Source organism: Sinohyriopsis cumingii, chromosome 12 (assembly GCF_028554795.1).
Source record: "Sinohyriopsis cumingii isolate HCF-2022 chromosome 12, ASM2855479v2, whole genome shotgun sequence".
Lineage (NCBI taxonomy): Eukaryota > Metazoa > Mollusca > Bivalvia > Unionida > Unionidae > Sinohyriopsis > Sinohyriopsis cumingii.
Window position 1 is genome coordinate 84,866,681 of NC_142972.1, and position 27,283 is coordinate 84,893,963.

At 35.6% G+C, this 27,283-nt stretch overlaps 1 protein-coding gene across 6 annotated transcripts in view; it reads left to right on the forward strand.

The window, feature by feature from the left end:
• Nucleotides 1–27,283, forward strand: part of LOC149786893 (tyrosine--tRNA ligase, cytoplasmic-like) — a 94,815-nt gene that overhangs the window by 12,452 nt on the left and 55,080 nt on the right. For all 6 annotated transcript variants that reach the window (XM_089977423.1, XM_089977424.1, XM_089977421.1 and 3 more), the window contains 4 exons: nt 8,826–9,001; nt 10,987–11,116; nt 21,450–21,530; nt 24,140–24,191. In XM_089977423.1, coding sequence (XP_089833549.1) covers nt 8,826–9,001; nt 10,987–11,116; nt 21,450–21,530; nt 24,140–24,191 — 439 coding nt within the window. The remainder of the gene's footprint in view (nt 1–8,825; nt 9,002–10,986; nt 11,117–21,449; nt 21,531–24,139; nt 24,192–27,283) is intronic.

Below are 27,283 nucleotides of genomic sequence, written 5' to 3' on the forward strand. Positions count from 1 at the left end.
GGAGCATCTCTATTAAATCGGGAGAGTTGGCATGTCTGTATTCCACATGACAGCTTCATTTCTACAGCATGTGCCTCCACCAAACTTTATGGATAGCTTGGGATCAGGAAGGTTTATGTACAGTAACCAACAGGGCTTCACCTCCTCCATTTACCAGAATTTGTTGATAGCTTGCACTTGGGGTAACAAAGAACCTTATTAATTTTTGGGTCATAAAGCCAACAGTTGAAAAAAGAAAACTGGTTTCTGCACAATTACTTGAATTCTCCACAGTCTGCAGTACCAAATATTGCCAGTGGCTTGCGGGATAAGGAAGAAGACATTGATTTTGGGGTCCAAAATGTCGTGGTCACTTACCAAGAGAAGAAAAATGGTTTGTGTACAAAAATTGGAGTTCATTATCATAGACTTAGACTATTCTCCTTCCAGTATGTTCCCCAATCACATCACTTTTGGAATTTTTAGCCAGCTACCCCCTCCTCGTCCAGTCCTACTAAAAGATGAAAACCATCTTATCCTATTTCAGATAGACAAAGGGTAGTAAATCTAGCCCATTACCTCCCCTTGGCACTGTCAGGGTCACTAGTTTTTAGCTTCACTGCTGTACAGAGCACACATCATAAAGATCATCCTCAGACAATCCAGCTGTTGTAATGTTCCCATAGGCCCACCCAATGTTTTTTTTGGATTTAATATGAGGATTTGTCAATCTGTTGCAGGTTGTATGCATTAATTTTTTAATTTCTACCAAATCTGAGTGCTTTTATCACCTTTCAGGACCTGATCTTTTAAGACCCCTGTCCCACCATGCAGTCATTGACCTTATACAAGATCATTATGAGTTAACCTGACTTTAATTGTCGATTACTCCATTTATCACAGAGCTTTTATTAGCGAAATTCTAAAGTGCTGCTTGATAATTTATGCTTGCTTTATTCGTTTTCATGCTATTTTGATAGAATTTTGGTTTTATTATTAACTAAGCATTGTGCATATGTTCATAACAGGGCCATGGGTTTCTGATATGAAACTTTCACTTCTCTGTTAGTTACAACAGTGATTTATCAACTCATTAGTTTCAAATACTTTACTAGTTTCAGCTTTAATTTTTGTTTTTTGTTTCGTTTCATTGGAATGTCATTCAGGTGTTTAAAGTATAAAAAGTTTCAGGCAAGGAAGGATACTCATGACCCCAGCATTGTCTGTATGAAATGTACTCCAGCATCACCTTGCCATATATACAGCATTGTCTGTATGAAATGTACTCCAGCATCACCTTGCCATATATACAGCATGTAGTCGGAGAACACCTGGGCCATAGTGCTCCAAAAAGCAACCAAGGGGAAAGAAAGAAGGTCGAAATCAACTGCTCCGACGTCCTCAGCCTTCATCCCATATCCACTTCCATTGCAAGCCTTGTGGGGGATGTTGGGTCCCCCCCTTCCAAAGTTCTTTGGTGTAACCTATGGCTGCAGTTACTTCAGCAACAGGGGATGAAGATGATGCAGGAAGAGTACAGCCGGCGTTTGAACAAATGTTACGCCCGGTAAAGGAGACAACAGCACAACTCTTTATATTTGGACAAATTTTGTCCCTTTTTCCATCACTTGTTCCTGCACCTCATTTGGATTCATTGAGGGAGTATTACCCAAATTTTAGGCAGCCCAGCATGTTTGAGCATGGCCTTTGGGCCTTTAAATCTGGGCAAATGGGGTTCATGCCAGATCCATTGTATCCAACTCTTGATACTGCTTACTGGCCATCCTGACATCACCAGCCATCAAGCTGACATTGGCAGTCCAGCTATCCCAGTATGGGTACCTTTTCATTAAAATTGTCCTGCCAAATAGTTCATCTGGGGATCTTAGTGATCCATTCATCTATCCATGCCATCGTCATCTACTACCACTATACTGGAGATTTTAATGAGAAATTTGTCTGCGGCCAGGCCTTTGGGATGGCCAGTACCGTTGATTGTTGGACCATCTTATATACCGCCAGCATCCAGGCCAACCACACACCATTCACACCAGCCATCAGTGCCGGTTATATCAGACTTTTGATTATTCACTGCCTACCTTCTAGAAAGAGCTAGTGACATTGCCAAAAATGACCAGCCAGAGTCATCAATGCCATCTGACAGGACTTGAGCAGAGCTAGAAGCTGACCTGGAAGAGGACCCAGCGCACAGTGATTGTGAGACGCTGGCAAATCAGTCTTATTGAGTTCTGACTATGGAGCAGATTGAATTTAGCTTTCAAAACTCCATTGAAGAAATCTTTCAGGTGTTGGAAATTTCGGAATATCCTCCACTCCCTACCACTACCCAGGATACAAAAGTCACAGCATTGGTTGATTTTGGGGAGGAGGATAAGATGCTGTCCTTCCCCAATTGGCAGAGATATTAATGATGGGCTTTTGGGTCAGATTGGTGACTCAGGGATCTCTAAGGGCATTTCTAAGGTATTCTTCTCAGAAAGCCACATTCCAGTGACATTCTCCTCTTGCTGGAATCATACTCACTCCAATGCCTTCATTACAGATCCTCCAGCTCTCAACAAGAATTTGGCAACCATCCACATCAGATCCATTGTATTACACAGTGGATAAGAACATGTTCCATGCCATGTGTAAGCTGGTCCAGAACATTGTGGTGACATCTTTTATGTTAGATCTGGTCTAATTGGCAATCTTCAGTTCACCAAACAATCCAGCAATAGTCATGCCTGTGACACAATTGCCAGGATCATTCGGGTTCTGAATGGAGAAGCTACCATACTATGGCCAATACCTTGATGGCTTGGGCCAAATTTTTAGACCTAATCTGATGGGTCACATGTCTGCAGTCATCACTTAAACTGCACTATACCATTGATTTATAGATGATCCCGTTTTGTCTCTCTTGCTTTTTGAGGACAAATCAAAGTTTGGAGGCAGGCAGCTCAGGAACTGCCCCTCCAGCATGCCGCTTCCCCCGGCATAGGTGTTTGGGCCCACTCAACCCCCACCAGTGTGAAGATATGTTCAGCGACCCTGGGACAGGGGATTCCTCTCTGAGATCTACACCAATATAGGTCCCAACTCAAAAGTCAGGAGACCACAGCTAAACCAGCTTAGGAAGAGATCGTACAGAGATGGGGAGAAACAGATTTTCTCCTCTTTCAACCCTACAAACTGTAAGCATTGACCTTCCCCACTGCCTGCAGACAGCCTACCAGTGGGTTCACAACTGCATTTTCATGCTTGCTTGATCTCACTCTTCCCTCATTGGTTCAGTGGTCCTCCGGACACAACCAGGCTTTGTAGCCAAAAGCAGGTTACTGTCCATCAGTAACCAAAGAGTCGTCATTCACTCCCTCTCTTCCATAGACAAGTTGAGAGCAGCAGCCATGCAAGATCCTATTCATGGTCTCAAGCACTACTTAAACACACAGAGACAAGTCATGGCACACACACACTCTTTCTCCTGTGAATGCTGGGAAATGGGATATCATCTCTGTTAAGTGTTCAGGCTCAAATAAATGATAATACTAGAAAGAGTGAAAACAACAAACTTTGAAAAATATAAGAAATAATTTATTTCCCTGGGAAAATACTGTAAAAAAAAAGAACTTATGGTTTTAAGAATCATATCCAAAAATAATCCACAAATTAAATTTTAGAAATCCTAATAATGAAATGTTCTAATTAATTCAATTTCGATTCCCAACGAAAAATCCAAGATGGAAGGCAATGACATATTCTGTATCCTTTGTGGTGTTGTAAGGTCTACAGTTCTGTTTTATTCACAAACAATAAATCCGGAGTTTGAATTTCCCAATAAAATTTAATGAAATTTCTTTGTCCAAGAATTCTGTATGAGCACTCATACATTTCCTTCTGAATCCAGATAATTCGAATAAACATTAAAATGTAATTCCCAAAACTGGTCACAAACAAACGAACACCGTGACATCAACATAGCTGCCAACCCTCATGATTTGGGCGTGAATTTCATGACTTTTTCAGCAATTCACAGATTCATGTTGCAAGCCAAAAATTCACGAATTCTCCAATTCTCAATTATTTTAAATCTTTAATAAAATAACCAATTTCCTGTTAAGTGCTAGTTGTGATATTGGCAGTTGCCAAAACGGTCCGGTGGCAATATTAGTAGAAATATAGCCGATTGGTACAGTTGGCCTGGTAGCAAGCATTTTAGCCTATTTATTCTATATATATGAGTAGTTTTACAAATGCTTTTAAGAGAAACTGGGGCCTAACCTGAATTTTGTTCCATGCATGCGTCACCAACACTTATTTGAGTTACTGTTTGGCATCGCATGTAAGATCTTGAAAATGGCTTTACCACCAAGGAAAAAGAAATGTGTTTCTCAAATAGTGAAGTTTAATTTGGAATATATCAAAAATTGGCCATGCATTCTGCCAATAAACATTGATATACATCATGCTTTTTGCACACAGTGTGCCACAAATTTTAGTATTGGGCATGGTGGCAGAGATGATGTGAGGAAGCACGTCGGTTGCCAAAAAAACACAAAGTTGGGAAAATAAAGAAGTCGCAGATTTCAGCTCTGGAATATTTCAAGCCATCGGCGGAAGACCTGCAAGCTGCCAGTGCTGAAGCATTATTTGTGAGTTTTCTTGTTGAACACAATCTACCTTTTTCAGTTGGAGACCATGCTAAACATTTGTTCCAACAAATGTTCCCAGATTTGAAGATTGCTTCCAAATTTTCCTGTGGAAGAACCAAAAGTGTTGCATTTCCTGTGCATTACCCACAGCAACAGCGACAGTGAAAGAGTATTTCCTCTAGTGAGGAAAAATAAGACAGACTTTAGGGCCTTTTTAGCTGCAGAAAATTTGTCAGCAATTTTAGTCACCCAAGATGACCAGCAGGCAAGAAGTCTGAACTGTTTAGGAAACAAATCTACAATTAAGCAGTTGAGGAAGTTCAAGTCTGCCACAGTATCATGTCTTGATAAATAACCACAAGAACAAGTGGAGTTTATGAATACCATAATAAATAGAAATGCAGATATATTTCTGCATATATGTAGTGTTTTAGTTTTATATTGCGATCTTGATATAATGTAGTATTGACGGTCAGAGTGGATGGAATTATTGTCATGGTATTTTTCAGTAATTCATGTCCAGATTCACTAATTTTTGTCCCTATTTTCACTAATTGCGAGCCTGGAAGGTTGGCAGCTATGCATCAAGTGTTTTAAGCCCAAAGTGTTGTTGTTGTTGTTGTAGGGTTTAATGCCATTTTTCAGCACACAATAGGCTATACATGGTGGCCAGTATTAATGGTGGAGGAAGAACCTGGGAAAACCCCAGAAAGAACCACCGACCCATGAGTAGCTACTGGCAAGCTTTCTCACATACCCACATTTGCCAAATCCGAGACTCGAACCCATGCAGACAGAGGTGAGCTGGCAGTGATCCGTAACGGAAAGCACTTTAGACCACTTGGCCACTCGGGGCCCGCTAAGCCCAAACTGAGAGATATCTCTATAGACAATGATTATACAGTAACTCAAAACACAAAACAAATTCCCGGATGAGGGTCAACTTTCCAGAACTTTGAGAAGTATTTACGTATAAAAGGATGTAGTCCCAGTATGACCTTGACAAGGACCTCTAAGAATAAGATAAAAATAAAAAGTTGCTTACTTCTCTAATTTTTAAATCTCAGGAACTAGGTCAGCTTTAAGTCTTTACAAATTAACAGTCAACGTAAAACTATTTTCTTGAAAAGTATCAAGTTCCTAGTCAACAAAACTACATTATTTTGACACATAATGAAATTAAAAATAAAAAGATTTTAAAACTTACAAACAATTAAATCAAATATACATAACACCCCTCAAGCCCATTGCTTCATGGCTGAAGTGGGTTATACACTCACTGTACTCCAAGGTCACTCAAGATCAGAGTTGTTTCATGAAGATTACAGCTATGAGATTAGAGCCATCTTTGCGAGCCTCATATTTGAACACAACATGTCAGTCCAAGATATAGTTATTTGAACGCAACATGTCAGTCCAAGATATAGTTCTATCGCAGATCAAACCTTGAATCTGGTAGGGCTGGTGGCAGCAGCACAGATGGCCACCAGACCCAAATAAATCAAAACACATCCTGTTAGCTTCGCTTGATTCAGCAGTGAAATTTTGCAGATTAGAAGATTTCAACTTCATCTTCATAACTATAAATAAGAGTCACATGTCAAGGGATCCCAGACTATATAATTAGGAGAACAGGTTATCGTTCACATCGGGAATCCAGGTATTCTTCCCCTGAGGGATACTCAAGGTACAGGTTGGATGCTCAGAATCCCCTCCTTCTACTAATTATTCTCCTGAACTAATGTGATTGGGGAATGTATTCTAAGGAGAAAGCAGATTTTTAAGTAAATTATGTTTCTTTGAGAATATTTAACCCAATCACATTACTTAAAAGCCCTCCAAACCACACTGCCATGTGAACATCCTCCTTAGTATCTTGCTGAGCTAAAACAAAAAATGGCGACACCTGGCAGTGCCAAAGGAAGGTAATGGACAAGAGCTATTGCCTTTTGTCTATCAAAAAATAGACATGATAAGATGTCTTTCGTCTTTAGTAGGGCAGGCTAATATTCCTAATGTAGTTGTTGTAGTTGTTATAGGGTTTAATGCCATTTGTCAGCACAAGGCTATATGTGGTAGCCAGTATATATGGTGGAGGAAGAGCCCAGGAAAACCCCGGAAAGAACCACCATTGGTAATCACCGAGTACACAAATTTCACAACCCACATGTTCATGACCTCATGGATACCATAGTCACATGATATCAGTAATATCCCATTTCAAATGTTGTAGAAAAAAGTATTAAATGAGATTCATATGCTGGTTGTAATAAAAATACAAACTCGAAAGAACCAGAAATTATATATATTTATTCCTAGAGCAACTGCCAGGGTTTTGTTGTATCATGTGACTACCACATTAATTTGTTCTCTGTGCTTGATGAATCTGACTGGCCAGATTGCAATGACAGTGACAGGTTTCTTGTCATTGTTCTCCAAATAAATATGTTGAGAATTATATGTTCTTTCTGGTTTTTACAAAAGGTATCTCACTTTCATTTAATATAATTAAATTTTTTACAACAACAATAAAAAGGAATGTGCTGTTGATATCACGTGACTATTGAGATTTGTGACGTCATGTAACTAGTAACGCAAATGGTGAGTACCGGATCAGGTTTCATATATGCTGTAGTTTAACCTAGACTGTTAATGGATTAAAGACATAACGATAATAATACTTGCCATTTCTGAGAAAATAAATCATTTTCGTATTGATTTTATGCAGGTATGAGTTGATAGAACATCGTTTAAATTTGCTAGGCCCGCTCATAAGCGACTACCATATGCTGCTACCACACAGTGGTGACAAATTCCAAATTTTCAATATGCAATTTCTCTGACCCGACATCCCAACTTAAATGTCCATGGGGTGGGAATATATGGAGGAAATCTGGATTAGAAAACAAACTGCAATTAGTTTTAAGTCGAATTTGTTGTCCAAAATGTTGATTGTCTGAGCTGAAATTTGGTGAGAACTATTACAAAATGACATGTGGTTTTTGAAGCATTGCCAATGTCATTGGTTTCAGATCTTAAATGGAATGCCAGAGAAATGGGGAAATTGTCGTCCCTTGTATTAAATTAAAAGATGATTTGAAACCCCGGTATCAATACAAGTTTTGGGGCTAGTTTATCAGATTACAAGAAAACAAGTTGATTTTACGGAAAATAAAGTCCTTTTTAATATAGCTATTATAAACGTGATTGTCTTCTTTCAAAATTTAAATGAACCCTTTTGTAAATGTTTTTGAAATGATGGAAATTTTTTACCAAATCGTCTTATGGAGTTTAAGTTGTTTGAAAAATCTTGTTTGGGATTTTATTGGCACAGATAAATTCAGGGTTAAACTTTTTTCAATTACAAGATATAATTCTAATATTTTGCATTGTTTTTTCATGCTGTGATAGGAAATATTACTTTGTATAACATGTATATACATTGTTATAGAATTATTTAGAATTAAAAGTTTGAAAGGAAATTTATTTTCATTACGTTGTTTGCACGTAGCAACATAATGCAAGTCAGAAATTTTAGAATTTGTATTCTGCGCAATGTAATGACAATACATGCCAATTTCTAGGAATATAATCAGACTTGTTTCATGTGATACATTTTGTGACTTTGTACATGATCATCTTTTTTTACTTAGATGTTTTGGAGAGTCTTGAGAAGAAAAAAACATCTTGAGAACTAGAAAATGCTTTTTTTTAAAATCGAAAATGTTCTATCATTCTATTCAGTAATGGTCATATGTGAACCTTGAAAATGTAATTTCTTCCTGGAAAAACCCTGGAAATTTATCTTCAGAAAAACTTGGGAATATTGTCTGGATGTCTAACAGATTTTTTTAGTAACTCGCACTCAAGCTTATAGTGTGCTCTATGTTTTTGGACCACGATGTGCACGAGTTATCGAGGGCTAGGGTTCATTGTCCAAAGTATATGAATGACTTTAGGACAACTGACCTAAACCTCTAGATTGTGGGTCTTAAGTTCAGAGGTCATGGTCTTGTTAAGACTGATTAAATAATGATGGTCTCTGCATAAGACATTTACTTATCATCTGCATTGCAAGTGTCAAGGTCATTAGGGCCCATTGTCAGGTAGTCTTTATGGTCCACCATCGCCTATATAGAGAACTGTTGAACACATTGTGGGAGTATAATGTACTGCTGTTTTTCATCACAGGTGACAATTTTGTTTGCTGACCTGCATGCCTACCTTGACAATATGAAGGCCCCTTGGGAGCTGTTGGCCCACAGGGTTAAGTACTATGAATGTGTCATCAAAGCAATGTTGAAGTCAATAGGGGTGCCACTGGAAAAACTCAAGTTTGTCAAGGGAACTGACTTTCAGCTTAGCAGGTAGGGTTTTATTCTTTTCTTTTTCATTTGTTGTCAGATTTAACCATTGACTTCAAATAAATTTGATAATTTACCTATTCTGACAATATCATGACAGTATTCTCCAAGTCAGTGAGGTACCTCAGTAATCCGAGTTTCACTTGAAATATTCTACTGCAAAACAGGTAGGTTTTTGGTGATGTGCAGCACATGAACACTCTAAAGATTATTTCATACATAGGTAAGTAGAGTAAAATTCAAGGCTTGGTAGTTGATCTGGGCAGATCCAGTGGTGGAACCTGAACCTGCACCCATCTCATTTTCTGTATCAGTGTCAAGATAAACATCATCCCTGACCTTTCTGGTGGCCTAGTGGTTAGAGCATCCACTTCGGATGTGGGAGGTCGTGGGTTCGATCCTGGCAGAGTCATACCAAAGACTTATAAAAATGGTTCTAACAGATGCCTCACTTGGCACTCATCCTTAAGAGGTTAGTGTTAGGACTGGTCGGCCTGATGTCAGGATAATGTGACTGGGTGGGACCTAATGCTACATGTCTGCGGCATGATGCCCCATTGCTAGACATCACTATAAACTGCCACACTGCAAATATCGTAGCGATATGACTGCTAAATTGTTAAAGCTATGCTAAATCCAAATCACACACACACACATAAGCATCATCCTTGTGACATCTGTAATATCTGTATCAGTGACATGATAAACATCATCCCTGTGACATCTGTATTTTCTGTATCAGTGACATGATAAATATCATCCCTGTGACATCTGTAATATCTGTATCAGTGACATGATAAACATCATCCCTGTGACGTCTGTAATATCTGTATCAGTGACATGATAAACATCATCCCTGTGACATCTGTAATATCTGTATCATTGATATGATAAACATCATCCCTGTGACATCTGTATTTTCAGTGTCAACGTAATGATAAACATCATCCCTGTGACATCTGTATTTTCAGTGTCAACGTAATGATAAACATCATCCCTGTGACATCTGTATTTTCAGTGTCAACGTAATGATAAACATCCCTGTGACATCTGTATTTTCAGTGTCAGTGTCATGATAAACATCATCCTTATGACATCAATATTTTCTGTATCAGTGACATGATAAACATCATCCTTACGACATCTGTATTTTCAGTGTCAATGTTATGATAAACATCATCCCTGTGACATCTGTATTTTCTGTATCAGTGTCATGATAAACATCAACCCGGTGACATCTGTATTTTCTATATTAATGACATGATAAACATCATACCTGTGACATCTGTAATTTCTGTATCAGTGTCATATTAAACATCATACCTGTGACATCTGTGTTAGTGTCATGATAAACATCAGCCATGTATAAGATATTTCAGCAAGTCTACATAAAATGTAGTTAGAGTTATGATAAATTTTTATCCTGAGTTGTGTGAAATGGATATATGCAAATCTTTAGTACCATACTGTACGTACTTGCTTTAAAGACAAGTCAAACTGCAAACTGCTTAGACCCAGATCTGCAGTTGCTTAATGGCAGATTTGAGTCCATGTAGTTTGTTAGGATTAATCAGTAAATCATAACCCTGATGTGCCAGTGCATTATGTGATGGTAGATCGAGGTCTGTTGTTTACAGTTGGACACGACTTACAAGTGTGCATATATGGTATGTTTAGACAAAATTTAACAATTAATGTCTAGGCCAATATTGTTTCATATGAATTTAATTGTATATGAAGCACTTTGTTCAGTCATAAATTCAGCATCTAATATTAATCAGGTTTTAATAAACTTCATAAATAAACTGTTAATAAACTTTTTTTAAACTTAATGCAACTGTAATAATGATTCACATATATTAGCATAAACATGCACAATTTTCCATCATTACTGAACTTTGCATTGAACTTGGTTGATATTTACTAATCCGGATGTTTGGTCATGAGTTTAACATTTTCTTGATAGATTTGAATCTTTTTTTTCTCAGGGAATACACTTTAGATGTCTACAGATTGTCTTCCCTTGTCACAGAGCATGATGCTAAGAAAGCTGGAGCTGAGGTGGTCAAACAAGTAGAGCACCCCTTACTTAGTGGTCTTCTGTACCCTGGGCTACAGGTATGATAAAAATAAACACAAATTTGGGCTACAATATATACATTGTAACTTCCCTTACCAGCCTTTCTGTATTTTGGCTATGGATTCTCTTAAAACTTACATATATAGTGGAACTTCCCTTAGCTGATTTTTCAATAACCAGGCCTAGTATATTTACAGGGCTACACATAAATAGTGAAACTTCCCTTAACTTTTCTTTCTAGTTACCTGGCCCTTTTATTCTTGTAGGTAAACACATATACAGTGATGTTCTCCTGAACTGGTGCTTCTAAAACCTGGCTTCATATTCTTCTAGGGCTACACATATACAATTAAATTTCCCTTAACTGGCCATTCTTTAGCCTGATCTTGTATTCTCACAGGGCTGCATGTATACAGCAGCACTTTCGTAAAATGGAGTTTCTGTAACCTGTTCTCATTCTCCTAGGGCTACACATATGCAGCAAAACTTCCCATAACTGGTATTTCTATGACCTGATGTCGTATTAACTTAGGACTGTGCACATACAGTGAATTATTATATGCTCATTCCACAATAACATTTTTGATACATTGTTTCAGATTTAGGCTAGCTATAGAGTAGACACAAGAAAGGGTCCTTAAAAATAACTTAAAAGTGACAAGGTATAAACTGTCTTCTTTAGTTGGTAATAAGAGTGGCAAAAAATATACTTACTGTTTTACTTCCTGAATTTCCTCAAAATGTACTTTCTTAGTTCTGCAATTGTGTAATCTTGATTACACATATCGAAATTGTACTGGAATTTTGAATATAAGTGCAATTACATCCTCCTTACTGCAATCAAAATGAAATAAGCATTAAATTCCATAGCGTCTTTTTGATAATTGCTTTTGAATGATTTCATATTTTCCCCCACATTATGATTTCAAACATTCAGTGACAGAAACAGAAACACATTTGCAGATGTCAACACGCTTCTCCCTTGCTTCTTCAGTCCGATGTATTTCATGTGGAATTGTCACATATAGATCCAGTCCATAATCAGGAAATTTCGTAAAATTGAAAAAAAAATACCAAAATGTATTAATTCCAGATCAAATGGAAAAGTTGTTGCAATGCGCATTCGTTCACAATATGACTCCAAATTTCAATTTTAACTAGACATGCCATATTCTTCAAAAAGTTATTTTGAGCTCACAACTGAGTTCAGTTTTATCTGGATGGAGTTATATGCGCAGTAATAATGTTGTTGTTATGTAATGAGGAATCTGCGCTTGTGTATTTAGTTTGGATTACGGTATACAATTAGTTACTTTGTTTCTTGTAGTGTGTTTTGTTAATATAATTAAGCATTAGGTAGAATAAGAAAATGAGCATATAATAAAAAGATCACTGCATTTGCATGGAAAAATATGAACTCGTTTTGTTGGATGGATATACTGCACTCGCAAGATTGTGCAGTATTTACATCCGAAAAACTCGTTCATATTTTTCCATACCAATGCAGTAACCTATAAATATCCTTAAACTATTCTTATTATAATCTGGCCTCGAAACTTTCTGAGAAAGAACCACGATCTTAAGCATGAGTCCATCTGATGCTTGGAGCACATATGGTTTACTGAGATTTTTGCAGTAGGAGGACTCCATTTGAGAAAATAAGTTCTATTAATCCAGCTTTATTCTTATTTAAAGGTCACTGGCCATACTCCAGCATTTTCCTTTTTACATCAGAGTTGCATTACATGAATAAAAGTAGTTATACTCGCACAAAAAGAACAAAAAAATTATCAAGCGTAAAGTGTAAACCTATAGAGGACGGGAAATGACGTACATTTATCCCTACAAGACGAAGTACATGCTTCTTGTTGTCGAAAAATAAAAGACTATAAACTATGGATAGGGATTATTTAGATGAAACTAATGAAAACTAGATTGTATCGCTTTCAGAACTGTTCCATTGTTTCATTTTATTTTTAAAATTCCTGTTAATACAGGTAAAAAGAATCAATGCTGGCTTCCCTGTGTCAGCAGACTTTATATTAAAAAAAAGAAGAAAGAAATCGGCACACTTAAAGAATCCAAAAGAACCAAACTTGACTTCCTTTTGTCGGCCGACGTCAAAAGAAAAAAATCGACACACTAAAAAGATACCAAAGTCAGTTTCCTTGGGTTGGTTTGCTTTGTAATAAAATAAACTACATATTTGATATCCTATCGGTAAGTTTAAACAATGGGTTTATTGCTCCCTGTCAGTTGTGTTTATCACCTGCCATATGTAATCGTAATTGATGTTTGTAGGGCAAAGGGTATACACAATAATAACTTGCTTTAATAATACTTCTATAACCCATGCTAGCAAAAAGATTTTCATTTGCACTCACATTGAATGTATTTTAAAATAATGATTTTTTATTTGCGAGATACCATCTTATAATTAGCCTGGATACAGTATAATCTGGGTCAGTTTGCAATAAGTAACTTATCATGCGTAAATGGCAGGTGCCTTCAAGCAATCAGGTGATATTTTCGTCTCATTTGCGATTTTGTTATTTGACATAGGCAATACACTCTAGAGTAAGGATGCATACGCAAGCTGGCATCCGCTACATACAGTGTGACCCCGCTATAACACGGTAGTTGGGAGCCATAAAACCCAACCACGTTATATACCAAACCGTGTTATATGCAACCAAGTCATTTAGCTGAAGAAAATTCCCCCCCCCCCCATAAAAAATTGTGGGTGGGGGTGGGTAATAAATGCGGGCGGTAAGATATGTGCTTCATCGGCAGTTACCATCTTAAATTGATGCATATTAAATGAGAAATACACCTGTAGTGAAAACAGAGAAGACATAATATAATAGTTTACTTTATTTAGAGAACCATGAATTGGTACATATACATGAATCCTGTTTATATATAAATGTCTAATGTATAGCATGAATAGATTATCAACACTGTGTACTCACCTGCGAACCTCATCATATACAGGGTTCGTACGGTCTTTGAAGGTCTTTGAGAGTTGGGGAAAAATGAGATAGCATTTTCAAGGCCTTGAAGTTTGGGAAAATCGAGCATATTACCCTGAGGTCTTTAAAAGTCTTTGAAAATTGAAATAAACCCAAAAAATTTTAATTTCTTTCCAGAATCACAAATAAAATTATCCGAGGTTGTTAGATTCGGATGTAATCTAATTATCTTGGTTTCATTCTTTTGATGACCCGTTCAGTTTCAATGCTGCCACAATAACAAAAGAGGCTTTGTTTGGCCATCCAAAGTTGGCCTCGGCGGCGACTTCAATAACACATGCACTCTTCATCAAAGCAAGACGGCTACACACTTCATCAAAGGAAGTCACAAATAAAATTGCCTAAGGTCGTTAGCTTCGGATGTAGCTGGTTTTCCTGGCTTCTTTCTTTTGACGAATTGTTCAATTTGATTGGATGAGTCCATCAGCTTTGGCCAATCACAATGTTCATTACACTAATTCACTCTACGTAGAAAGTGCACAAAAGTATTACGTTCGAGGATTCAAAATTTGTTCAGTTGATTTACATCTTCAGTGTTTAAAAATGCCAGGTCTTTGCTCTTTCAACGATATCTGGCTTGAACAAGAGAAATACAAGGAATGGCTGCAAAAGGATAAATTATGTAAACGAAAGGCGTTTTGTACATTGTGTAAAAAGATGATCAGCTTGGCTTCAATGGGAGAAGGAGCCCTTACAAGTCATGCCAAAGGTAAGTTGCAAATTAATAACTACATACTGTTCATTTAGTGGAACAAAGATGCAGAAGTATAAGCTATTGGTAGTTTTGGGCAAAATAATGGTAACTCATTACTTTTCGGGTATAAAATAAGATACTGTTTAGTTTGATGATTTGGGAGATATGGCAAAAGAGGGCCCGTTTAAATTTACTTATACCATCGGTTTATTTAACACGTTTGAGGGACAAAAATCATTTTCGAAAATTTTGTTCCACATAATGTTCCTTGGTTTAATATAGAAACATCAATTGTAATAAATTCAGTTCACGGATAAACAGTTTCAAAGTGTGCATGCGTACACTATAGTAGAGTTAAGCAAGAGTTGTTGTTCTTGAATTGCGAGTAAAAAAAAAAAAATGGCGTTAACGTGTGCTGTGAAGCTTTAACTGTATGAAGTCAAGTCATTTGATTAGGCAAATAAAAAAAAAAGAATGAAAAAATGTGTTTCCAGTTGACGGAATGTCCCCGTTTCTCATTGCTGACCCTCAACCTTTTTCCCCAGTGGTATAAAAAAAAAATTTTTTAAAAATCACTTTGCTGAAATTGATTTGTGTATCTATAGTCTGACTATACATCCCCGTTTGTTTGTACCCCGATATTTTATTTCACTTTTTCAGAAGCCAATTTTTAAATGGTAATTTGTGTCTAAATAGTGTTTCTTACTAGTATGTAAAACCGAATTAAAAATTACTTTCATACATCATGAAGTTATTTGTTTTCATTTAGATTCATTAAAATTCTTGCAATGATAATTACATTTGTTTCATTTCTAGGATATAAGCACCAACAAAATAAAAACTCTGCAGAACAAGTCGCACCAGTAAGTGCATACTTTTCACAGCCAGCAGCAGATGGTATGATGAGTACAAAGCAGCCTACCAAATCAGCTTTAGCAACTTCTACTTTAAAGACTAGTTTAAATACTTTTTGCACTAAATCTGAAGTACTACGGGCGGAAGTTCTGTGGACAATGACATGTATTCACAGCCACTACAGCATGAATTCATGCAAGGGCATCAACAATATTTTCAAAGCAGTGTTTCCTGACAGTAAGATTGTGCTTGTCACAGAGTCAAATGCTCTTAGGAGAAGAGCAGAGGAAAAGATGACAGTGGTGGCATCTCTTTCCAAAATGATTGAAGAGAAAAAAAAGCAAATATAATAATGCATTTAAAGCAGTGCTGATGTCTGTTAAGAGAACAATTTATTTTGTATTAAATCTGACACGTATGTTACATATTTCTGAAAAAATAACAAATGTTAACCTATCTTCCAGATCATTATAATGCTATTTTAGGAAATTAATTATAGTTTGACTTTAATCAATAAACAATATTGTAGTATATGGCATTTGTTGTTTTCTCATATAACCTGTATACACAATGTTAGCAAAAATAGGTCTTGGAAATCTCTGTGGTCTTTGAAAGTTTGGGAAAAGTCTTTGAATTTATCATTCATAGTTCAGTATGAACCCTGATATACATTGAATCCACAATACAAGTGATTCCATCGAAAATATGCACACACACAGCTTTAAAATAATAATTTTGTAATATTAGTCTGAATTCAGTGAAAAATCATAACACAGTTACGTAAGGAATGACGAAGCACATTTACTTTAAAGTATGTTCCAAGTCAGTAAAAGTTAGTTTGCGTTTTAAGCCGCTGTTGGTAGCGTTCGTAAGCATAAACTTTTTCACTACAAAAAGGAAACTTTCACAGCACAGTTAACATGTTCCAGTCTCATTGGAAAATGCAAAAATCCATCAGATTTCATCACTTTTGTTTAAGTTTGGTACTGACTTTGAAGAAAAGTTATTTGCTGTTATTGAAAGATTGTAGTCCGCTTTCTTTGATGAAGGGTGCATGCGCTATTGAAGTCATCGCTAAAGGACAGCTTTAGAGAACCAAACAAAATGCCCATTTCCTATTGTAGTGGCAACATCAAATAATTGTATTGCATGATTGAGACTGGTATTTTTTCCATTTGCTGAGTACGTTTTCATAGCAGTCGGTGCTTCAAAGGTAATCTGTTTCCTTTGAAATTTCAGATAACTTTTTTATCTGGGTACATTTTTAATAAGGAATTGGCCATCGTTTAGACTATTATAGTTACTGTCCCTCCATGCCTACTGAATAAACCAATAAGTAAGATGTATTTTTTTTTTTTAAATTTTTAAATTTGTGGTAGCAGCGTGATTCTGCCTTCCATGCATGTGTCTGAAAATTAACAAAGCATCAACCGACAATATAGATGTGCGTGTTCTGATGACAGGGATTATTACATTAGACGTGAGTGTTCTGAAGGATTTAATTCTGAGTGAAAAGAAGAGGAATTTTACTTACCATCCACATACAAATGTCAGTCTTTGTAAATATATTAATTACTAGCGAGCAGCCGAAAATCCGATGAAAGATAGATTACGAGATAATGCCACATCCGGTTGATCTCCGTTACCAGAAATGTCAACAACAAAAAAGCAGATATTTCACAACATACAGAACTCATGCTAGATGTCTGGATAAGCGGATTATGATATAACAATGCACTGTTTAGATGGTTTGTCAGTATGGACAAAGAATTTGTTTATGTAACAATAGATAAATTTCAGTGCATTTTATATCAAGTTTGTGGCTTCCTTTCATGCGGCCTCTGAATTTCTGCACTCCAAACCATTGGTTGTATACAAAAGTTTAAACAGCCAACAGTGTCGCCAACAAATAAAAAGAGCCACATGGTATGTTTTGCAACCAATAAGGAAAAACGTTCCAAGTTTGCAACATCGGCGAAGACCTACGCGATCCCAGAATAAACTTTTTGTGCGTTTTTTTTCTTCTTCTTAAAAATACTTTTTCGTGTACGAGAAAAATACATATAAAATTTCAGGAGCCAAGCCACGATCATCTTGTATTATTCATATGCGATCTCTTCCCCAAAATGATAAGCAACTTTTTACGTTTTTTCTTTCTTACATTTTAAGATTTTTTTTGTGCACAAGAAAAATATATGAAATTTCGGGAGCCATGCCACGACCGCGTTATATCCGAATTCGCATTATATTAGAGTGTGCTATAGCGGGGTCACACTATATACGTAGTTTGTGGATATATATTTTTTTAACACACTGAGACAACTTGAAAAATAAAAACAAACAATAAAATTAACTGGTAAGAGCTTCATATTGCAGCAACTAAATACTGACAAACTGCTCAACATTATTATTCTCTCTCTCTCTCTCTCTCTCATGTGTAATTGAAGTTGTTACAACGTGAAGCCTAAAATTAAGTATATTTGTTATAATATCTCATGTACTCTGTCCTTAGCAAAATGTATATGTATTATGTAGAACATTATCTGTTAAGTATTATTGTTTTATAAATGATTATTGATAATTTGACCGGAAGACTTAAATTGAGAATGTTGTTGTGTAGATGCATCTATTTTTTAGCATAAAAAATGTATATAAATATTTTAATTAGAACAAGGAAGATATGTCAGTTTGTGTTTTCTCTCATCAGTATGTATGTTACGAAGTATGATTATTTTCTTTCAAAGAATATCAAAATAGTTTGTTTAAATTTAGTTTTTTCCCTAATACCTATCTTACATTGCATCAACTTGTTTGTTGAAGAAGAAAAAAGTACAAACTGTTGTTAAGTTGGACCAAATTGTTTTTGGGCCAAATTCACTATAATCTCGCATAAATGATACAACTTTCCCATCCCTCCCCTATTTGATCCCACAGATTAAATCCACTTTTTTTCTGGTAAACATGGTCTTTTGGAAAAAGAAACAACCCTTTTTCCTATCACTCTTTTGGTTACATCCGTATGCAACACAGTGCACCATGTTTGCTGTACAAAAACACTATCGTACGCCATATCACATAGACATTTACGTGGGGAAATTAAACACTTTAATGGCTAGGTTGAATAGAAGGGATAAATGTACGTCATAACTAGTTTTTGCACTCGGAAACTACTGATTGTTTACTGAGATTGCCATATAATTTTTTCATTTAAAAAAGCAGAGTTTTAAGTGTAATTAAACATTTTTATGGTGTGTATACATAACCAATGCGTTTTGTTTATAACTGTAATAATATCACACGTTTGTACAATATAGGTGGCCAGTGACCTTTAAGTTGCAAACTGTTTGGGACTTTAACTTGAGTGAGAACAAAAGTTCTGATGTATCCTGGCCACATAATTGGGACCCCTAATAATATTTGAAATACTATTCAGCCCACTGGACACTGATCATCTATATGAAACTACCAAAAGACTTAGGAAGTTCATTAATAATTAAAAATGTACCAGGAGTATCAGCCAGCTAAAAGTTCATGTAAAGTGCACAAGGACCAGGTTCACTCAGTAAAACAGGTCTAGCAGTCTGTATACAATGCATGCACACCTTCTATATCTCAGATTGATTGCTTGGTTGGATTTAATGGCTTTTTGAACAGGTTTGACTTTTACTTATTGGACATGGGAGCCAAAAGCCTTTTCCATCAACATGGAAGTCATGGTAAATCAATGGTTAAAGCAGTGGTTCACATTAACCCATTTGTTGCCACCCAAACTCAGGTTGCCATGCAGTTTTGAATGGGTGCGCCGAGATCAACCTTAATAATTTGAAATATCCTACCCAGATTTATTTTTTAAGCATTTGACTGGTGGTGAGGCTAACATCGCAAACCTAATCTAGGTTGCCTCCTGAAAAGGTTATGGATCGCTGGATTAAGTTGTTCTACTCATGCCAAGAATAGTGTTGGTTCAGTTCCTTCCATGATGTATCCTTGGGCAAGGCATTTTACACTAGTTGCCTCAGCACAAAATCAACTTTGAAATGCTGCTGTACTGTTACACAAAATTAACCTTATTTCTCAGGTTGACTAGGTGTGATTGTAATCACCCCCATTATTTGTATTTCATACTGAATAATGTAAGCTTTATTCCTGAGTAAACTACTTGTACATGTTTCCAAAAATGACTTTTTACATTCAGCTTATTCAACAACACCTATGTATGGTTGAATAATAATGAAGTAAATTCTAGCCAAGATTCAGTTACATGAGTGTTATTTTTTACTGGTAAAATTTGCCCCTGTGCCAGAAAAAATTCAGACTGTTAGTATTCATGTTCCGACAAACTGTCAAACGTATTTAAGTCTTGAAAGTTACCTGCCTCAACTAACCAAGTCTTGTCATGCAATTGTAGTCCCTTATTTTTTTGGACTTTATCAGTCATTGACAGCATCAACACAACACTAGAAGAGGAGATGGCTTATCTCATAAATGGATTCAGATGTTGTAATGATATAATTCTGCTCATGTTTCTATTTATAAATGACACCTTACATTTAGGGTTGGAGTTACCATGGTTATCAGATTACTAAAACATAGTATTGGACTGCCTACTAAAGGGTGCTTAGAGGTCAGTTTCATTGGGCATAGTTGCTGTCAAAACAAATCTAAAGCCATCATTGAGATAAACAGACTCACCTTTCAGTGCAATTATGTGTGACTAAATTCTGACGTGTGGAAAAAAATTTGAAGCACCCATCTTTCCGCTTCATGCACAATAATCTAAGCTTTTATTTCTTCTTAAAACAAATTAATAACCACTTGTTTGATGGCTAAAATAAACCTGAACTGAAGTTGTTAATTGTAAGTTGATGACTGACAGAGACGATAGTGCAGTGAGATTTGATTACAGCCATGGTGTTGATTTGTGACATTGTCCATTATCAACACAACTATTCTTTTTATTTTCTTTTGCTAAAGTATTGTTTACAACATAAGTTTCCCCAATTCATGCAAATGATTAACCATGCATTGATGAGATTGGCTGATAAGCATTTTTTTGTACTGGTAAAATCTGGCCTAGTACTGCCTTTTTTGGCCGTTGCCACTACAAAGTATTGGTACCACATACATGCCAATCATCATGCTTTGGTATAATCATGATGCTTTTTTTTCACTATATATGTTATATGTGGATTACTCTTTTTTCTGCTTGGATTACTCTTTTTGTCCACTTGAATTACACTTTTTCCTTGCCAGGGTTGACAGGTATGGTACCAGTTGTTGTGTAGCCCTAGCAGCATCTCTAACTAGCAGCTTTCAGTTTGTCCAAAAAGAGCACATTTTATAAAATGTTTCCAATGTGCTTGAAAAATTTGTTGCTTTGCAACATAACTTAATCTTTTTTGCTCTCTTTTGATTTCACCTGTAAACATATAGGAACAAATTATTTTTAGAAGTTCATCTTCTAATGTTCTTGTTTTAGCAAGTAAACAAAATGAGGCTGGAAGAACTTAATTAGGTATCCTTACTTTTGGTTGTGCTTGTTACAGAATTTTGGTTTTACTGCATTTCAGGAAATAATTTTTAAGCTGTTGATTCTTTACATTCCCAGTTTCACTTGAGATGAGAAAATAGGGCCTTCCAAGCCATGCTGTATAACTTTTTAAGCTGTTGATTCTGATTGTCAAGCTTACTAAATTTATATTTTCATTCTTTGAAGCAAATCAATATTTTTATCACTGTCACAATGGTCTTAAATGAATCAGATTTACAGTCAATGATATTTACTTGCAGGCATTGGATGAGGAACACCTGGGAGTTGATGCCCAGTTTGGCGGGGTTGACCAAAGGAAGATTTTCACATATGCTGAAAAGGTACCATATTCACTTTGCTCTGCTATCATGACATCCCCATTATTTTTATGTTGTTGAGATGGAAGTATCTGACATGTGGATGGTTGGTGTGAGTGGGTGTCTTGATGAGTGTGTATGTTACATACTCAAATGAAAGCATCATTGTATGAAGTACTTCAAAATGTTAGGAAATGATGATGATTTGCCATAAAATGTAACCACTGTTACCAAATACAGACAAATCTTCAAATACCATATTCAGAACCACTTAATAGAATTTAAATAAGCTTGATAGAAAGCATCTTGGCATAATGACCATTCATTTTTTTAAAAATAAAGTATGACAATCTGACATCAATTATCGGAACTGTTACTAAAAACTGACAAACATCTTCTCAAAAGAATCGGACAGAAAACATCCTTGTGTAAAGGGCTTGTACAAGTAATGTCATCAAAAAGTCATCCACCTTTCAGGCTTGTACAAGTAATGTCATCAAAAAGTCATCCACCTTTCAGGCTTGTACAAGTAATAATGTCATCAAAAAGTCATCCACCTTTCAGGCTTATACAAATAATGTCCTCAAAAGTCATCCACCTTTACATGACTTCATAACAACTAAACATAATTTGATGTTCCTTGATCAAATACATCCTGGCAATATGACATAAAGCTTTCTGGCATAGAGGGTTTTAAAATGTGTACCCTTATGCTGGTTGCCATCAGATTTGTTACCATTAATAATAAAAGAAACAACTTTTAAACAACTTCTTCACAAAAACAGCTTATCAGAATTTGACACTCTTTGACACAAAGCATCCAAGCATGGAGTACTTAAGGTTTTATACAAATAATGCAGAGACTTATAAAATGGTACTGACAGCTGCCACGCTAGGTTAAGACTCATTGGCCTGTGTCAGAATATTGTGACTGGTAGGACATGATGCCACATGTCTGCATCATGGATGTCCCAGTGCTTGACATCACTATAAACTGCCACACTGCAGACATTAAGCTACATTAAAAATCACACACACACATACAAATAATGCTGATCCACCATCAAATATGGCCACTGTTGCTAATAACAAAAATATTTTTAATGATTTCATCATGAATACTGCTTTATTAAATTTGACCAGACTTCATCCTGTTATAAAGGGTTTTCAGAATTGTACAAATGCCAGTATACTATTTATATGGATGCTGTTACTATAAATAGAAGAGAAAAAAGCTACTTTTCAGAAACCCTTGGCACAAATTTACCACATTTGTCAGAATTCTGTAATGGGTTTTTAAATGTAACACATGATGCTGATTCAGCATAAAAACATGAACACAATTGCTAAAAATGAAAAATACTTTTGTGATGTATATCTATATACATTGTATTTTTATCATTAAACTTTGTAAGGATTATTTACTTAGTAACATTTTTAAATACTAAATTTTGCTATGATCACAAGTTCATTCTTGTTTAGTGTGGAAATTCATTCACAAGTTCCAGGGTTGAGTGGTACTTTTATCCAAGTAAACATCATGTGATATGATTACAGGACACGAGTTTTTGAAAGGTGAGTCAGGCCTAATTCCTGCTTAGCTAGTACACATGGCCTTGTTTACAAATTTGAATCATTCTAGAATGCCATATGTGTCTTTCATTTGTATTACATCTTAGTTATCTATGTAATCTATAAATTGTGGGGAATTGGGCATTCCTAGCAATAATCATCAGTCTCAGGGGAGTTGTATTTAGTTGTATGTAATTGAGAGGATCCATTTATATAATTCAATAATTCATTGGAATTACAAAGTGCTTGGACATACTTGGAATTATATTTTAGAATTACTGTGAATTCATTTAAAGACATTTTGGGAATTATATCAGTGTGATTCATTAATTACTATTGGTATGTCAATACAGTATAATTAACATCTTTTGAAATACCACTAGAACTCGTTTGGATTGCTTGATACTTTTGGTCTTGATAGAACATAGGATTTTGATCATACTGTAAGTTATTTTTAAGTTTTTCCTTTTTTATTTTAGGGAAATAAATTATATTTTCAATTTTACAAAACATATTGGTTGTCATCTTTTTTTGTACTTAGTTTTCTGACCATAGAGTCATAACACTTTCAGTGACATTTTCTCAAAAACCACGAAACAGAATGTGACCAAATTCTGCAGTAAGGATTATTGAATGAGGGGCTTTGAAATTTATACATATGATGCCAATCTGCATTTAGCTTTCAACTGTATGAGCAGATTTGTGAGCTCTTCAAGTATGGGCAGATCTGTGAGTTCTTCATGTATGGGCAGATCTTTGTTCTTCAAGTATGGGCAGATTTGTGAGTTCTTAAAGTATGGGCAGATCTGTGAGCTCTTCAAGTATGGGCAGATCTGTGACTTCTTCATGTGTGGGCAGATCTGTGAGCTATTCAAGTGTGGGCAAATCTGTGAGCTCTTCAGGTATGGGCAGATCTGTGAGCTCTTCAAGTTTACCATAACAAAGAACTGTGTACTGTTTTCTTATTTAAAGTTTATTACCTTTGCTAATTTAAATGTTGTTATTCTTTTTAATTTTTGGTCATGCATTGTAATAGTTGTACATTTACTCCACTTTTACAGTACCTACCTCACCTGGGCTACAAGAAAAGGATACATCTGATGAATCCAATGGGTAAGAAGTTTGTTGCAAACATTTTATTCATACATGCCTCAATGTACATATGTTGCCATCATTTTGTACAGTACATTTAAATGAAAATATGATCCAGCTTAATGTTATGCAAGCTGTGGTGACTTCATCAGGAAAGAAAGCAGTAAAATAGATTGGCATTCAAACCTGAACACAGTAATCTTTTCTCCTCTACATACCGACCACTCAGGTGACCTAGTGGTTAGAGCATCCACCTCGGATTGGGAGGTTGTGGCTTCGATCCCCGGCCAAGTCATACCAAAGACTTACAAAAATGGTATGAACAGCTGCCTCGCTGGGTGTTCAGCTTTAAGAGGTTAGTGTTAGGACTGGTCAGCCTGGTGTCAGGATAATGTGACTGGGTGGGACTTGTTTGATTTGGAGCCGGGTTTCATAGTAGAATTAGTGAAATTGGTCAAGGAACCAGACTATCTTTACAGCAGCATCTCAGACACTTTGAACTGAACCTATTTGTTTATGCGAAGCATCTGCATGATCAAACTGTTGATTATTGATTTTTTTTAAATGACATCCAGCAAGCGATGCATATTAAAGGCGAAAGGGAAAAAAGCCTCTTGAAAAGTGTTAATAATCAACACAAAGGAATATTCAGATTCTTGTAAATAAAAGCTAGAAGGGACACAATTACATTTATTGGACATCATGTACCAATCTGAATATGACTCATGGTGAGAGATATTATTGCCATTGTTAAGTGAAATGGAAAATGAATTTCCAAGAATTTCATCAAGTTGAGAGAGAGCAACAGGCCATTGAACTGCATAGGGTTAGGAACTAAAGTTTGTGCAACTGTACTAGTGGTAAATAAAGTCTTTGCCTACTTTATAAACTTTTCATAATGTTTATCTTCGCTGCATGTTTCGAATGCCAAACTTTTTATTACGTTTTCCAGCTTTACAATAACAGTTTGATATTTAATTACACCTTACTGAAAACTGGTCAAACTTTTGGAAAAAAATCATCTGCCTTACTGAGACAGACTCATCAGGGTTGGCCCCATGATGCATCGGTACTTGTATTAGGCAGGTCTGTGTAAAAGACTGAAAGTGAACCAGACAGAGTTGCAGTTTGTTGTACATGTCTATATTTCCATTATTTAGCTTCTTATTTAATGGGATCTAATTCATTTGTTGCAAGTTAACTTCTGCCAAGCCAATCTTTATTTTGTTATGGAATTACCAGGATGCAGCTTGTTAGAATTAGTTTATTCTGTGTTGCATTTTCTAAACAGTTGCATTTGAATAAAATGACCAGAGGTTTTGGTGAAAGTGATATTTCCAGAATAGTCCAGATCACACTTATCTGTTTTGCCATCCTATACAGAAACCAAGATGCTGATTGAAATAAATAGTGTATTTTCTGTTTAGACATTGATTGTTTTGTTTTTAAAATCAATTTTAGGTTAACATACTATATTGGTAATCATTTCTAACGGAAACATTAGATATTAATATTTGTGACCTTCATAGAGACCACAGAACGATGTAATAAGATCCATTTGACTTAATTAGTGCCTTTCATTACAAGTATTGGACCATTTGTTATTTCCCTTGTCCATAAAACAGTGCCTAATTTCAGAAGTCCATTCTTGGCTTGGCAGGATTTCATTCCCTCCATTCCAATGGCAAAGTGTCCATTTTCTTTAACAAATACAGTTTGTATTAATAATAACAGTAAGAGATCCCACACAGATTAATAATGAAGTTATAGTAGATGAGAGCAATTTAATCACATATTTAGCAAATTGATTAAGCATGTTTTGTTAAGGTATTATTCCAGTGGTAATACTTGAAATGACAGTAAAAATTCCTTTAACCCTTTATTGCATAATGACACCATTTGATGCCTTTTATGACAAATCCAAATAAGATATGCACTACTATCAAAATGAAGTCTTTATACCCATAAATATAACTTGTAACACTGCAAGATTGAATATAGAAAATAAATATGAAGCAAATCATTACATTAATTGCATGATTAAAACAACTGTGCATTTCTGTCTACGCTCATCCTTTGTATGTAGCAGTGCATTTGTAAACATTTGCTCTGCATCTCATGGATTTAATGTCTTGTCATTGGAAATTTTGAATAATGTGGGATTTTTTTAATAATATATATGGAAATATGCCATTGTTTGAACTAATGCAGTTTATTAATATCAGGCTTCATCATAAAAGAGGAAGGTTAGAACAAACTTCATACTTAGGGAAAAGAATATACGCTAAAATTAAGTTACTTATACGTGTTTACTCCTTAAGTTCATATCTGTCATTGCAGCAAAAACATATGTTGAAGACTCACAAATTTCTCAAAAATATGGATTTTTGATATTTATAAAAATATTTGCTCAGTAAATGTTATACTAATTATCACGAAAAATATACTAATGACATCCTCAAATACTTTTGTATGTTTGGAAACAAGGAAAAACCATTATTCACATGGCATGGCAAATTCTGCTGACTCCACCAATTGATAATGCATGTTTATTACAATAAAAGTTAGGACATGTCCATAGAGAAATGTGTTTTGGTACTTTAAAGTCTTTAATTAATGTCATATATTTTAAATAATTTGTTGAATTTCACAAGAAAAGTTGATCCACAATGGGCTAAGATTTGCACATCAATACTGATGTCATGCTTCATTTCTCCAACCCACAGTCACTCCTGCTGGGTTGTCAAAGATCTGCCAAAACCTTTGTTTTTAGTCAGTAGCAATCTTCAGTTACTACTCCCAATAACATATTTCCAGTTACTACTCCCAATAACATATTTCCAGTTACTTTCTGCATTGATAATAAGATGGGTTTTATGTTTTTGAAAATTTGACTAACTTTTCCAACATAGAACATTCATACAAGGATAAAACTTAGCTAAAATCATGCTTCTTTATTAATAAGGATACAGAGAAGAGCAGAATAAATTTGATAATAATTTCTGAATAACTTGCTCAACAACAACAATGATCATCGTACATGGACTTTATCTCACGATTTCAAAGAGATATGTTTCTAGAACAAGTAACTATCTCCAGTTAAGAAATTCTTC